Source organism: Ruditapes philippinarum, unplaced genomic scaffold, assembly GCF_026571515.1.
Source record: "Ruditapes philippinarum isolate M1 unplaced genomic scaffold, ASM2657151v2 ctg19327_1_1_1_1, whole genome shotgun sequence".
NCBI lineage: Eukaryota > Metazoa > Mollusca > Bivalvia > Venerida > Veneridae > Ruditapes > Ruditapes philippinarum.
Window position 1 is genome coordinate 1,890 of NW_026866480.1, and position 13,317 is coordinate 15,206.

The 13,317-nt window shown below is 31.1% G+C and overlaps 1 protein-coding gene and 1 long non-coding RNA gene across 2 annotated transcripts; both read right to left on the bottom strand.

The window, feature by feature from the left end:
• Positions 1-528: 528 nt before the first annotated feature.
• On the bottom strand, positions 529-4,798 carry LOC132732619 (uncharacterized). The gene is made up of 7 exons (XM_060719092.1): positions 4,653-4,798; positions 3,389-3,727; positions 2,844-3,122; positions 2,117-2,368; positions 1,783-1,905; positions 1,104-1,167; positions 529-661 (listed from the first exon to the last, which is right to left on the bottom strand). The coding sequence occupies exons 1-7, from the start codon at positions 4,729-4,731 to the stop codon at positions 544-546; spliced, it is 1,254 nt and encodes a 417-aa protein (XP_060575075.1). The 5' UTR covers positions 4,732-4,798; the 3' UTR covers positions 529-543.
• Positions 4,799-8,607: 3,809 nt separating this feature from the next.
• Positions 8,608-13,311, bottom strand: LOC132732618 (uncharacterized). Its single transcript, XR_009626073.1, has 2 exons — positions 12,984-13,311; positions 8,608-12,568 (listed from the first exon to the last, which is right to left on the bottom strand). It is a non-coding gene; the product is annotated as an uncharacterized LOC132732618 (long non-coding RNA).
• Positions 13,312-13,317: the final 6 nt, after the last annotated feature.

The following is a 13,317-nucleotide window of genomic DNA, read 5'->3' on the forward strand; positions in this document are numbered from 1 at the left end:
GAAATAAATAAATATATACTATTTAAGTGTCTTTTTGTAATAACAGTCTGAATAATTGTCTGTTAGTCCTGCGATTGTTATTTTTTTAACACTGTTAAAACATTATTATTATAACATGTTATTATGAAACTACAATTATATACTTTTGGTAATACTACAATTGAAAACATATAAGATGTAATTTAAACAATACGATGGATGGACATATCTTTGGTGTTTGTTTATTCTGAAATACTCGTATTCTCGTATGTCATACCGACAGCTCTATCCTCTGAAATATATAACGCTTATAACGTAATATTTCCGTACCAATTAGTCGTGTCGACAGTTAAACTTTTATAAAACCATTAAACAAAACAAATAAACAAACGCGTTCAATGATTGCATTCAGTCTATTTATAAAGAAATGTTTCAAACTATCATCAACCTATTGAGCGTTAGATGATGCTTTTATGTCAAATTTCATGAACGTGATTCTAATATTTCAGTCAGATTTCGATGATTTATTTGAATTTTAGATAAAAAGTATTTAGTAGTTAAACATTATAACAAATGATCGTGAATACCTGTTATAGAGAGATTAGTCTCACTGTACATATTGTTAACATTGTTTCTTGTTTCATGTTTAAGCTCTTCATAGGCCGCATTTTCAGATCCTTGACTAAAAATTATAAACTAGAATGAACATACATGTGTTTTGACATAAATGTGCCAATGTTTATGTCTCGTATCTACAAATATACCTGGAAAATAATTTCAGAGAATTTAGTTTAAGTCAGGTGTTTAAAAGAGTATATTACTAATCGTGAATGAAAACCTTTATGTAGGACTTAAATACTTTATAAGCTCAAAATCACGTGCAATGATGACAAAAAATATGCATGAACATATTTTAAAAGGTCTTACAATATTGAAGGTTTTAGAATGAAAACAAATCTTGTTTTTCTTATGCAAGCAATAATCGTCAGTGTCAAATATAGATAAATATGATTTTGAAGGATTATTACAATAACAAACAATATGTACTGAAATCTGTGATTTATTTTGTTTACTAACATGCACTTGCAAGTTAACGTCACACATATAAATTAAAATTAACTTACACAGAAGATAACTGTAATGTGACGTCTCTGCTTTCAGTTTTATTCTTTAAAATGCGCTCTGAAGCTAAATAACTTGATAAATAACTTCGAATTGTTAGTGATATATTAAGAAACAATTATTCAATGATTAATTGTTGAGAAAATGTTGCATTTTATGCATAAGAAAACAATAGTCCGAAAAAGTAATAACAATTTTATCGAAATCCGAAAGTGGAAATCACAATTATCTCATTATAGTCGAGTCTGTAACGCATAGACATTGAACTTTGCGACACATCACATTCACCCTACCGCTGACTTAGGTAATGACTAAGTATGATATTGAAATCGCCTTTATTCAAATATCAACTTTGTATAATAACACTATCACAGTGCTGAAAATTGCGGCTGCTTTCTTTTGTTTCTTACAACAATAAACATCTATAAAGTGACGTTACGATTTAACATAAAACTGAGTTTAGACAGAAGTTGACGTATATTTTAAAATTACTTATCTTGAATGTAAGAAACATTAAGGAATAACTTAGCATAAAACGGTGTGATAAAACAAATAGAAATAGTGAAATCAATATTAAAGCAAACAAACAAACAAATATACCCACCACCACCACCACCACCAACAACAACAACAAACAACAACAATAACAACAACAACTAATAATGATAAAAATAAACTTACGGACATGACAACATGACGACTCTTTTCTCTTGTAAATGAAAAATGTACACAATCCAGTCGCAAGAATCATAACTGCTTGCACACTAGCCAAACATGCAATCGCTATGATGAAATTTGAGTTATCTGCATAAAGCATAATACTAAAAGTTTAATATCAGGATTCATAAATACAATGCCTAAAATCAGAACTTTTATGAATATCTATATCTATTGATAAAATTAGAAACATTAAAAAGAAACATTATCTCAAATACAGAAAATTGTCAATAAATCACGAACCCATTAATGTTGCTAGAAATTTAAAGAAAATAATAACTGTTGAATGAAATTATACCAGACACGAAAACACTGATCTTTTCCTCAACACTGCGCCCATCCAATCTTCTTGCTGTGCACGTATATTCCCCTGTATCTTCTGTCGTAACGTCTCCTAAACTCAGAATGTTGTCTTTGCTATGTTCTCCCCAGGATATGATGCATGGTGGATAACATTCAGATGTACATGTTATATCAGGCATGGTGTCTCCACTAACCATATTGTAGTGTGTTCTTCTCGGCACCAGTATGAGAGGATTACTTGGTCCATCTATGAACATAAAAAAATTAACAGCTTAGAAAACAGAAATTATTTTATTCCAAATTTAAGTGTTAAAGGACGGCTCGGTCTATCTATTAATTCATTATTCACACAGTACGAACATTACAATACATATCTTTCTTTAATTTGTATTATATATCGAAACATATTACAAAAATATGAGTTCGTCAAAGATGGGCGTTTTTAACAGTGATGATCATAACAGAAAAGAAATTGATGCATATTAATCAGTTTGCATTCTACTGTATATAACACAGTAAGCTGACAACCACTGTATGAAATGTTGCCATTTTATTTCGATCCTAAACTTGTGCAAAATGTATAAAAATAAATATTTTGCTGCTAATTTTAAATGGAGTATTTTTTTGGTTAGTAGTATTAAGTATTGAAAGCTCTTTTTAAAAATTTACTTAAGCAAAATATACGTCATGCTATTTAAAATGAGATTGGACATAAGTCATACATCTAATTTTTATTGTGGTATTCACTTCAGTGATTCTTCCATCACCTTGTATAGCACGGTAGGTAACATTCCTTCCATTGAGACCTCTTCTAATCCTTGGTATCCAAATAAGTCCATCTTGTTGTATAAAACTTGCAGTTTGTTCGATAGATTTTCCATCTAATAACCAGACCAGAGTTGCGTTCGTTAACGGCCGCTTTATCAGTGAAGCTTGCGGATGTGCAAACACATATATTGGTTCATGTTCTTCTTGACTATGACTTGGCTCAGTTCTTGTTCCTTTAAGTTGGTAAGAATGGAGTTTAGTGGTGATGTTTACTTTCAATTGTTTCAAATGATCTAAGAAGATTTAAATAATTTTCTTTCATTCCTTATTTTCCTATCTGTTACACTAATTTGTAATTTGGAATTTTCTTTTATTTATAGAAAGAGTAAGAGGCGTCATTAGATTATAAAGTCTTGTATGAAAAAATTAAATATATGATTGAAGAAAAATAAACTTGAAATTATTTATATATCTTCTTTATATAACAGATAATACTCACGCATTACATAAAGGATATAACAGGCGTAATCACGACGATCACGTAATCGGTATGTCCCATTGTCCGCCATGCTGACGTTGTTTAAATCTATTTTCAGAATTAATTGATCATCAGAGTAAGAAGGAATACTTATGTTTGATCTGTTTTTCCAACCTTCATCATAATACGAAATATGTATAATAGGTGCGCCGTATACACTGACAAGAAAAAAATATCCTTTAGTTGACGTCTTTTCCATACGAACACCGAAACGGGAAAGAAACGGTATATCGGTGAAGTTGCATAGAAAAGATGCTGTTGTTCCCTCTGGTGTAAATATTGTTTGATTAAAATCGCATTCTGTAAATTAATACAAAAGAAGATATATATGTGAAATGAGATTTGTGAGTTAACTGAATGATGAAAGTAAACTTTTTTTTAGTTTGAGAAGCAAGTTAAATAGATCACGCTGAGCACGAATTTTTCACATAAAATAATACATTTGTGGGAAAAAAATACATGTAGCATACATATATAAATTCAAACACTGTTTAATAAATATATCGCATGATTGCATACATGAATGCATAATTTGTTAGTTGTTAAATTTTGTTTTGCCTGAATGATAACTTCCTTCAAAGATATACTTTGCTCATCTTTTGGTTAAATATTTTTATCTTAGAAATGTATTGACTGCAACCGGAAATCCTTTTCCATGTTTTGTTTCTTATAAATGTGCCCAAAATATTACAATTCATGTAGATTTGTTTTCAGATTGCCTACAATGCAAATCTTTAAAAACACTTTTCTCTAGCACAAATTATGTTAAATGGGTCATAATCTTGTTATATGTGTCAACTTTATACCCTTTCATGTAAGGAAATGGCGCCGATGAAGAGTCTCTTCCCTTGCCGAAAATGGCGTTAAAGAAAAATTATTCCATACAGACTTCTTCGCATGTTAGCTGATCGAAAGTTAAATGCGTAAATACTGATCGTTCACTTATGCATACATTACTTCCGTACCAAGCAAATAAATAAACAAATGTTTCAGATTTATTCTTGATATTTATTATTGTTACCAGTAATAAGATATTTTACGATTTTCCCTTATGCCAGGACAAAAAGCTAATGACTCATTCAAATTCTAACGTTTTATTTAAAACACCGATACACAAATTGAAAATACCGGATATAAGACTCTCATTGTTGCTCCTGTACGAACGTTTAATACGAGTGAATATATTTTAATCCAAATGATAATTAAATATTTCTGAAATTATTACCTCTACTGTATCCATCAACAGTCACTGTTCGTAATGCAAAAAATCCAATCAAACCTAGGAACCAAGTAATATACGACATTTTCAAACTGCTTTAATATATCAATAATAGTTTTCAGCAGGAAGTTACTGTATAAAACCAATTATATACTTGCATATCATTCATGGCTATACCATACATTTCAATTGAAGCGTCAAATGTTATGCATCACTGGTGAAGAAGTAACAGTTCTAGCTCTTTTGCTACCTGTATTGAGAAAACACGTTATTCATATAATACTACATACAAATAAAGCATTTGCTAAATCACAAAGTATACGCATGATATATTCCAGGGACATTGCGTTAAAGGCACATTATGCCTCAGAAACAAATAAAATTTATTAATGTTTACTTCTCCAGAAAGGGCAAGCTTCACTTTATAATGTTTTAATAATAGTTTTAGAGCATGTAAGATGTTTCTAACCTGAAGAAAGAAATGATAAATGTGAAATTCTCACCTTGCATCATGAGGCCTTGCATTATCATGCAACAATACTGCAAGCCCATGCCTTTGAAGGAAAGGAACAGTTTCAGGCTGCAGAATCTGGTTAATGTAACCTTGAACATCGAGGTTGCCTTGCACAACAATGAGATTTATTTTCCTTTTGCCCATAATGGCATCACATACCATAACACTCCCACCTCCAAATCGGTCCCTCTCAAGTATCACTCTTCTTCTAAATACTCGAATTCGACCGTCATGATGACCGTCATGTTAAACCTTGACTCATCCGAGAATAGAACCCGAGCCCACTGCTGTCGCCCCAAACGGAAATGCCGTTGTGCCCACTGCAAACGAGAAGCCCGATGACGTGCTGTAAGCACTTGTCCCACATAGGGCCTCCTTGGCCGAATGGGTTGCCAAGCTTGCCTGAGGCGGCGCAACACTGTCTGTTTGCTGATACCATACTGCCTTGCTGAACTTGTCGCTGTTTGAAAACGACGTCGAAGGTGCGTCAACGTAATGAAATTGTCCGTTCGAGGGTTTGTAACCCTCGGTCTACCGGGTCTATGGTGATTTGCTACCCAACCTGTTTGCTGGAAACGCTTGCGCAACCGAAATATTGTGTTTCTGCGACAACCGAACGCTCTACTGACGTTGGAGACGTTGTCGACATGAGCAAGCATCGTTAATGCTTGAATTTGCTAATTTTTATTCAGTCTAGGCATGTTCAATGACAAGCGCTGTGAAATCAAATATATTTTCCCCTGTGCAGTGGGTATAAGGATTATGTCTATGCACATTTTCTGTGACATGTTTCTTCGCCTCGGACTGCACGAGCAAATCATGCTATATTATGTATTGTCATATAAAGCGAAAATTCCGTGCCAGCACGGGATAGGTTTATATTGGATCGATGTATTATGTATAGGATAGATCATGAGTACCAGTTGGATGTGAGATTTATCAACGAGCGAAGCGAGTTGATAAATCTCACATCCAACTGGTACGAGCGATCTATCTGACTTAGACCACAGGTAGTTTTCTCTGTTTAAGGTGAAGATTTAATATACGTAAACGATTTTTTTCTCCGACAATTATATAGGGACATCCAAATATTTCTTACTCAATCTATTTGGCCTTATTGTAGGCAAAAAAAGCACGAGAAAATGGCATAATTCATGTTCTTTCATAAGTTACTGTATACACAATCTTATGAATGATAGATTTCACATTCCATCACAAAGGTGCAGTAAGATTAATTTGGAAATAATTTAACATTTCTGAATGTGATATTATTACAATTTTGCAAGTTGAGAGATTTTGTTGTTATTCCTGTTGATTCTTCATTTAAATGATTAAATGACATTACACCGTACACAGCGCTTGAATATGAAGTCAAGAAGCAAAACTGCTTACCGAAAAATACTCTTAGACAGAAATCATGGGCGATGGCTGCTTCTCAAGAGTGGGCTCTTGGAGAAACGGGCAGGTAACTTTCATTTAACGTTTTCCTTAATGCTTAAACAACCCTAGGGTTCAGGATATTGATTGGTTGTCCGGCTGAAGTTGAAAATATTTTACTTGACATGTAGATTCGTGTTTTTGTTGTATGCTTTATATACAAAACGTTCCTCTGAAGCCTTAAAGCATAGCATTGCCTTAGCGTTGCAAGCGCAGTCCAGTCACCGTTCGGAAACTCCACCCCCTGCTCACCAGTGGAATCCCCTCATCCCAAACCGAAAATGAATGTACATCTACAGTGTCTGCTATTAAGAGTGAGCCGGGCATGATAAAAGCGCAAAAGCGGTCGTAAAATGTAGATACATATATAGATTTAAATAGATTGGTAAACGCATTTCATTTCATTATTGCTTGTTTCTTCTTATTTACAAGTACAGTAACTATTCTTGTAAAATGATGAACTGACGAAATAAATTTGTCAAAGGACTATTGCTATCTCTTAATTTTTAAGAAGGGAATTACACTATGAACTTTACTATATACATATAAATTTTCCCCGCATAAAGCGTGCACATAACGGTTTTTTTCTTTCAGTTGAATACAAACATGATAGTTATATCAAACACTTTACTGTGATGTGTGGGATATATCAAACACTTTTAAACTATTCTGATTGGCCGAGAGAAAACAGCTGTGGTCTAAGTACTAACAATGCCAAATTTGCAAAAGAAACGTCCGCTAATTTTCTAAATATTCAACATTAAAAAGTGCACACTTTCTTTTGGAACCGAGTATATGATCGTATATACAACATTCTCCATTGATATATACCTGTTTCGTCTTACTTTTTTGGTATTATTTTCACTAATACAAATTTGTCACAATTTAAATTCATAAGACTACAAATAATTCTTTTACTTCACTCATTCCAATAAAGGGGCAGGGAAAAACCCATTAATAACATAATATGTTTGATTACTATATATAGCATTATAATATAATTTTATATAATATTGCAATGATTGATCGCACTGAAATGACTGAAATGTATTTGTTACTTTGAAATTATATGCTGTATGATGATGTATTATATACAAATCAAAGAAATAAAAGTTCTGTTCTGTTCTCTTCTGTTTCTATCACCGATCTTTCAAAGTGTTGATGCTTATCACAATCAAACCGAGCCGGCAATTTTCATGTAATTTTCCTGATATAATGATTTCGAAGCACCACTTTTTCCATATATTGCAATGAAATATTTCTAAACACAGGGACGGTCGCTTATTGCAGAACTTGTTGTAAAACCTTTTTGCAGATTGATATACCTTTATGTCCAAGGAATCGTTGTTAATATCTTGTAACGTGCTGTTTTATTTGCTTTGTCTACCTCTCGATGTTCCCAAAACGCTTATTTCCTGCAAAATAAATAGGTTGTGAAAATCAATTTCAACAATTGTAAGATTCAGCTTTCCCTTATTAAAAATGTTTAAACGTTCATCTATATTACTATAATAACTTTGAATCAAATGCTAAATTTGAGTAGTGTCACAATTTGATATTCATAAAAAATATTATTTCTTATCCATGAAAGGAGAGAATGAAATATTTTTATGATATTTTTAATAATAATAGACATGAGTACATGCAACATAACATAATAAACATTTTATTTTCGATCACCAAGTACATGAAATATGTGAATCATATAATTTCATTTACCGAAGTTTCATATCCATACTTAAACGAAATTAACAGATAAAAATTCGAGAAAAATGTTAAAAGAAGAAAACAGAATACAATATTATCTTGTAGATATTTTACGCACCTTTCAAATTATACAAACGAATAAACATATCGAGAAAGAAAAATCAAAAAATCACAGTTTCGTACTCAAAAAGAAACTTACTGAGGTACTAGTAATTGCTTACAACTAATCTATATGTATGTAATATTATCCTTGTACAGTATTTCATTAAAGAATATGTGCAAGCTAAAGAGTTGTCGTTTTGATTTTTTGTTACACTCTAATTTAATACGATTGCAATATATAAAAAATCCTTAACATCTTCCAGTACATCATATCATACTAAATGCTGAACCAAAAAATGTCAAATATGTTTCTCAACATTTAGGTGTCACTAATGCTGAATGGCAGGTCACCAGTTTGCCAGTTTCGGAAATTTCAAGCAGGTCGTTGGCGCATAAATATGAAGTTTGAACTGTCTAAACCTGTACTTGTCAAATGTACAAATTAGGTCTAGAGTTACCCTTTCATAAAATAATAAATACCAGCATTCTAAAAGTGGCAGAAACTAGTATTTTTTACTTACGTTGTAGAATTTGTGCAAGTGCCTGGTGCATTCTGTGGTGTGTTCTTTGTCTTATCAAAACCTTTTAATTTATTAAAAATGTTGTAAGGTTCTTTTTAAATGCATTTTTACTTATGGAAAGATATTTTATTACATACGATGTTATTTTATTACAAGATTCTGCTCGTATTAAAATAATTATTATTCTTCCTTCGTTTCTGCTTCAACTTTAATTCATGTCTCTATACTCATAGATACTATAAGGGCTTGTCGAGTTTCAAACACAACAATCATATTATCTTCCCTATAGATCCGACTGTAAATGTCTTACAAATATTAAAGTAAAAGGTATGCAGCATTTAAATGTCTCGTTAACACATCTTCACTTCTGTATAGTTGTACATATTGACACAATTGAAGCAAGTAAACTACTAAATGGTTAAGGTGTCTGCGTCTCAGCCAAGAAATTATAGTTTACCAACGGAGATCACGGTCATATCTTCTTACGTAAGATACATGTAATTTAGAGCCATCAAAGTAAGCCAAAATATTCTTTTCAACGAAGGTTTTCCAACGTGAAATTGCAAATCTCCATTAAACATTAATTTGCACTACCCAATAATGCATCCATCTTAACAGTTGTTCAAAAGGACCTTGATTTGGTTTGGCATACATTCCACAACATAAGTCAAGTAGAAATACAAGGAAATAAAGTAGAAAATGTATAAAATGACAAGACATGAATGGTAGAAAAAAATATACAAAAGCAGAATTTCAATTTGATATTGTTTTTGAGAAAAGTTGATAACAAACAAACTGTAGTTCGATATTGGAAATCTCTACTTTCAATTATTGACATACGAATGAATAACATTTGTACATTTGTACCAGCAGAAACTCTCAATCTTTAACTGAAGCCTATTTAAGTTATTTAATTTTGGTCCTCCATGTTTGAAAGTAATAATTGATTGTATACTACTTTGATTCCATTACCAAAGGAAAACAATCCAATTAAGGATACGACAAAATGGGTACGCTCGATACAAAATACGCGCAATTAACGTAATATTTTGAAATTGCGTTATTTACAAAGCGACATTGTTGTTCAATTTATAACAATGCATGTTTCATTTAGAAAATTGTCGTTCAAGTGGTATGGTTTAAAATACGAGGGGATAATCTTATGTATACATACTAAAGTAAAAAAGATTACACTATGCAGGTTAAGTATTGATTTATTAACGTAAAATAGACATTCAAAAATGTACTTTTAAACAATTTCCTTTTTATTTTCCATATTCTACAGTGCTGATATAAACACCAAATAAATGCCAATATTTACAAGAAATTTTAATTTTTTCTTTAAAATCCGTGTCGAGTGGAAATCATAAAAACGTTCAAATCATGGCTTAATTATCTCGTCCCATACATGATAAACGTTTATTTGCTAAGCTTAGCATGAATTCATCTGAATTGTATATATATGCATGCATGCATGCATGCATTATGAAAAATCAGGCGAAACAGCGTTGAAAGCTCTTTTATAACCTCATAATAAGTTTTCTTGTAGCATATATATGAATGCTTCTGATTCTTGACACAGCCAGAAATTGTTCGTTGTAAGTCAAGAGTTGGCAAAGACGGTTAAATATTCTATCTGATAATCTTTTAACGTTAATATAATCTTAAAAATCACATTATTTCATTGATATTGTTATTTATTAACTCCATTTCTGAACTTTTTCTCTCCTAAGCTCTTGCATTTTGATACCGCAACTATATTTCTATTTTTTTTTAATCTTAATGTCTACTCTTTTTTAAACATTCAATTTTTAATACAAGAATTTAATGCCTACTCTTTCTAAAACATTCTTATTTTAATACAAGAATGGCAAACTTAAAAAAAAAACAATTATTATGTAATATGAAAACATTTTTATTTAAATTGACACAGGTGTGCTTTCTATCAAAATCATACTATAAATCAGGGGTTTGTTTTAAAAAGGCGAAATAAATCTTGTGTACTAATATGTGTTCTCTCGACAGAGTTTCTTCCCATGATTTGCCGGTTTCTTTATTCGCAAATACATATATCATCATTTATTACACTCAACACTATTTTTTATCAAACACAAAGTTAACGAGAATTATTCAATATAAATTGAAATTCTAGTTGAATAAATCATTTTATATGTATAGAAAACAAATAATACAAAATGTACTCTAAAACAAATACACATATATTAACAAGACATTTATGCATACTTTATAAAGATACATGCATAATATTTCTGACATAAAACGTCTATTCTGAAGCAGATGCCTGTTTCAAAATTAAACGTAATAAAGTGTGGACAAATATGTCACGTATATTACGGTAACCGTATATGCAACATTCACCAATGATATACATGTATGTTTCGTCTTATTTGACTTTTGTTCTATTTTCACTGATATAAATTTGTCATTTGTTATTTATATATATTATATATAAGATTTGTTAAGTATATCTTAAGAAATCTTGGCTCGTAATTGGGCAAGGTATGTTGCTTTCCAGAGGGAAGTTCAGCTATAGACTGTTTACACTAACAATGTGTTCATTAATGGTTTAGTTATAATTATTTCAGCGCCGATCATAACGAATACGATGAGCTTCAAACTAATATTTTATTTATGTCTAAAGAACAACATATGATTGCAGTTTCTTCAGGATATCTTACAAACTCAGGTCCAGGGCGCCAGCTATCTTTCTGAAAATTTATTAACAACATGTACGTAATGGAATATGACCAAAATATCCAGGCTTAAATGTGATAAAAGCTATACGGAAATGTGAGTGAAATGAACTGCCCCTTAGAAAGTTTTTGAACTGTACCACAAACTATCGCCTACGAATATGCGAAAATTGTCCAATAGTGATTAAATCTAACCAAATATTACAAAAAAAAAAATGGTACAAATTCATGCGACAACGCGGCCAGGTTGAAATTAACAGTGCATGTGGGCATACTATATTTGAATAATTTTTAAAGGTCTTTTTTGCGACATTGGCTTATAACGCATTATCACATTTATTGGGCATGATCACTAATTATGTGTTTCTGATGAAATTTAATAAATGGAATATCATATATATCTCTCAACGCTATTTGATGAAAACTTCAGGATGATCATACAAAAAAATGGCACACATATTAGACCATTTATGCATGCACATGTATAAGATTTGTTAGTGTATATATATATAGATATATTATTGCAATGATTGATCGCAATGAAATGTATTTGTTACTCTGAAATTATATGCTATATATGATGATGTACTATATACAAGTCAAAGAAATAAATCTTTTCTGTTCTCTTCTGCTTATCATCGAACTTTTCAAAGTGTTGATGTTTATCCATAATGTACAAACTCAATCAAACCGAGCTGGCAATTTTTATATCATTATGCTGATTTTAATGATTCCGAAGCACCACTTTTTCCATATATTGCAATGATCGATTTCTGAAAAAAGGGTCGATCGCTTATTTTAGAACTTGTTGTTAAGCCTTTTTGCAGTTTGATATATTTATATGTCAAAGGAATTATTGTAATTATCTTGTAACGTGCTGTTTTAGTTGCTTTGTCTGCCTCTCGATATTCCCGAAACGCTTAATTCCTGTAAAATATAAAAAAGGTTATGAAAATCAATTTCAACAAAATATAAATTTAAGCTTTCCCTTATTTAAAATGTTTAAACGTTCATCTCTATTACTATAATAACATTGATTTAAGTGCTCAATTTGAATAGTGTCCGAATTTGATATTCATAAGATTAGCATTTCTGGTCCATGAAAGGAGAGAATGAAATCTTTGTTATGATTTTTTTTAAATAATAGTCATAAATACATTCAACATCAAATGGTTTAAATTTTCTTCGATCACGTCCAACTACATGAAATATGTGAGTCATATAATATTATTTACCCAAGTTTCATATTCATCCTTAAACGATATAAACAAGCAAAAGGTCGAGAAAAAATGTTAAAAGAAGAAAACACAATACAATATCCTCTTGTAGATATTCTACTCACCTTTTAAAGCCATATTCTGAAATTATACAAACAAATAAATATATCGCGAAGACGCAAATAAAATTTTGGTTTCTTACTCAAAAACAAACTTACTGAGGTACTAGTAATTGCTTACAACTAAACTATATGTATGTGATATTATCTTTGTACAATACATGTAATACATAAAAGAATATTTGCAAGCTAAAGCTAATTTAATACGATTGTAATATAAAAAATATCATTAACATCTTCCAGTATATCATATCATACTAAATGCTGAACCAAAAAATGTCAAATATGTTTCTCAACATTTAGGTGTCACTAATGCTGAATGGCAGGTCACCTGTATGCC

Coding starts and splice junctions, on each gene's coding strand:
- LOC132732619 (XM_060719092.1), bottom strand. CDS start 4,731: ATGTCGTATATTACTTGGTTCCTAGGTTTGATTGGATTTTTTGCATTA. Junction 1,168..1,782: donor GTCGTCATGTTGTCATGTCC/GTAAGTTTATTT, acceptor CAAGTTATTTAG/CTTCAGAGCGCATTTTAAAG. Junction 662..1,103: donor ACATTACAGTTATCTTCTGT/GTAAGTTAATTT, acceptor TATAATTTTTAG/TCAAGGATCTGAAAATGCGG.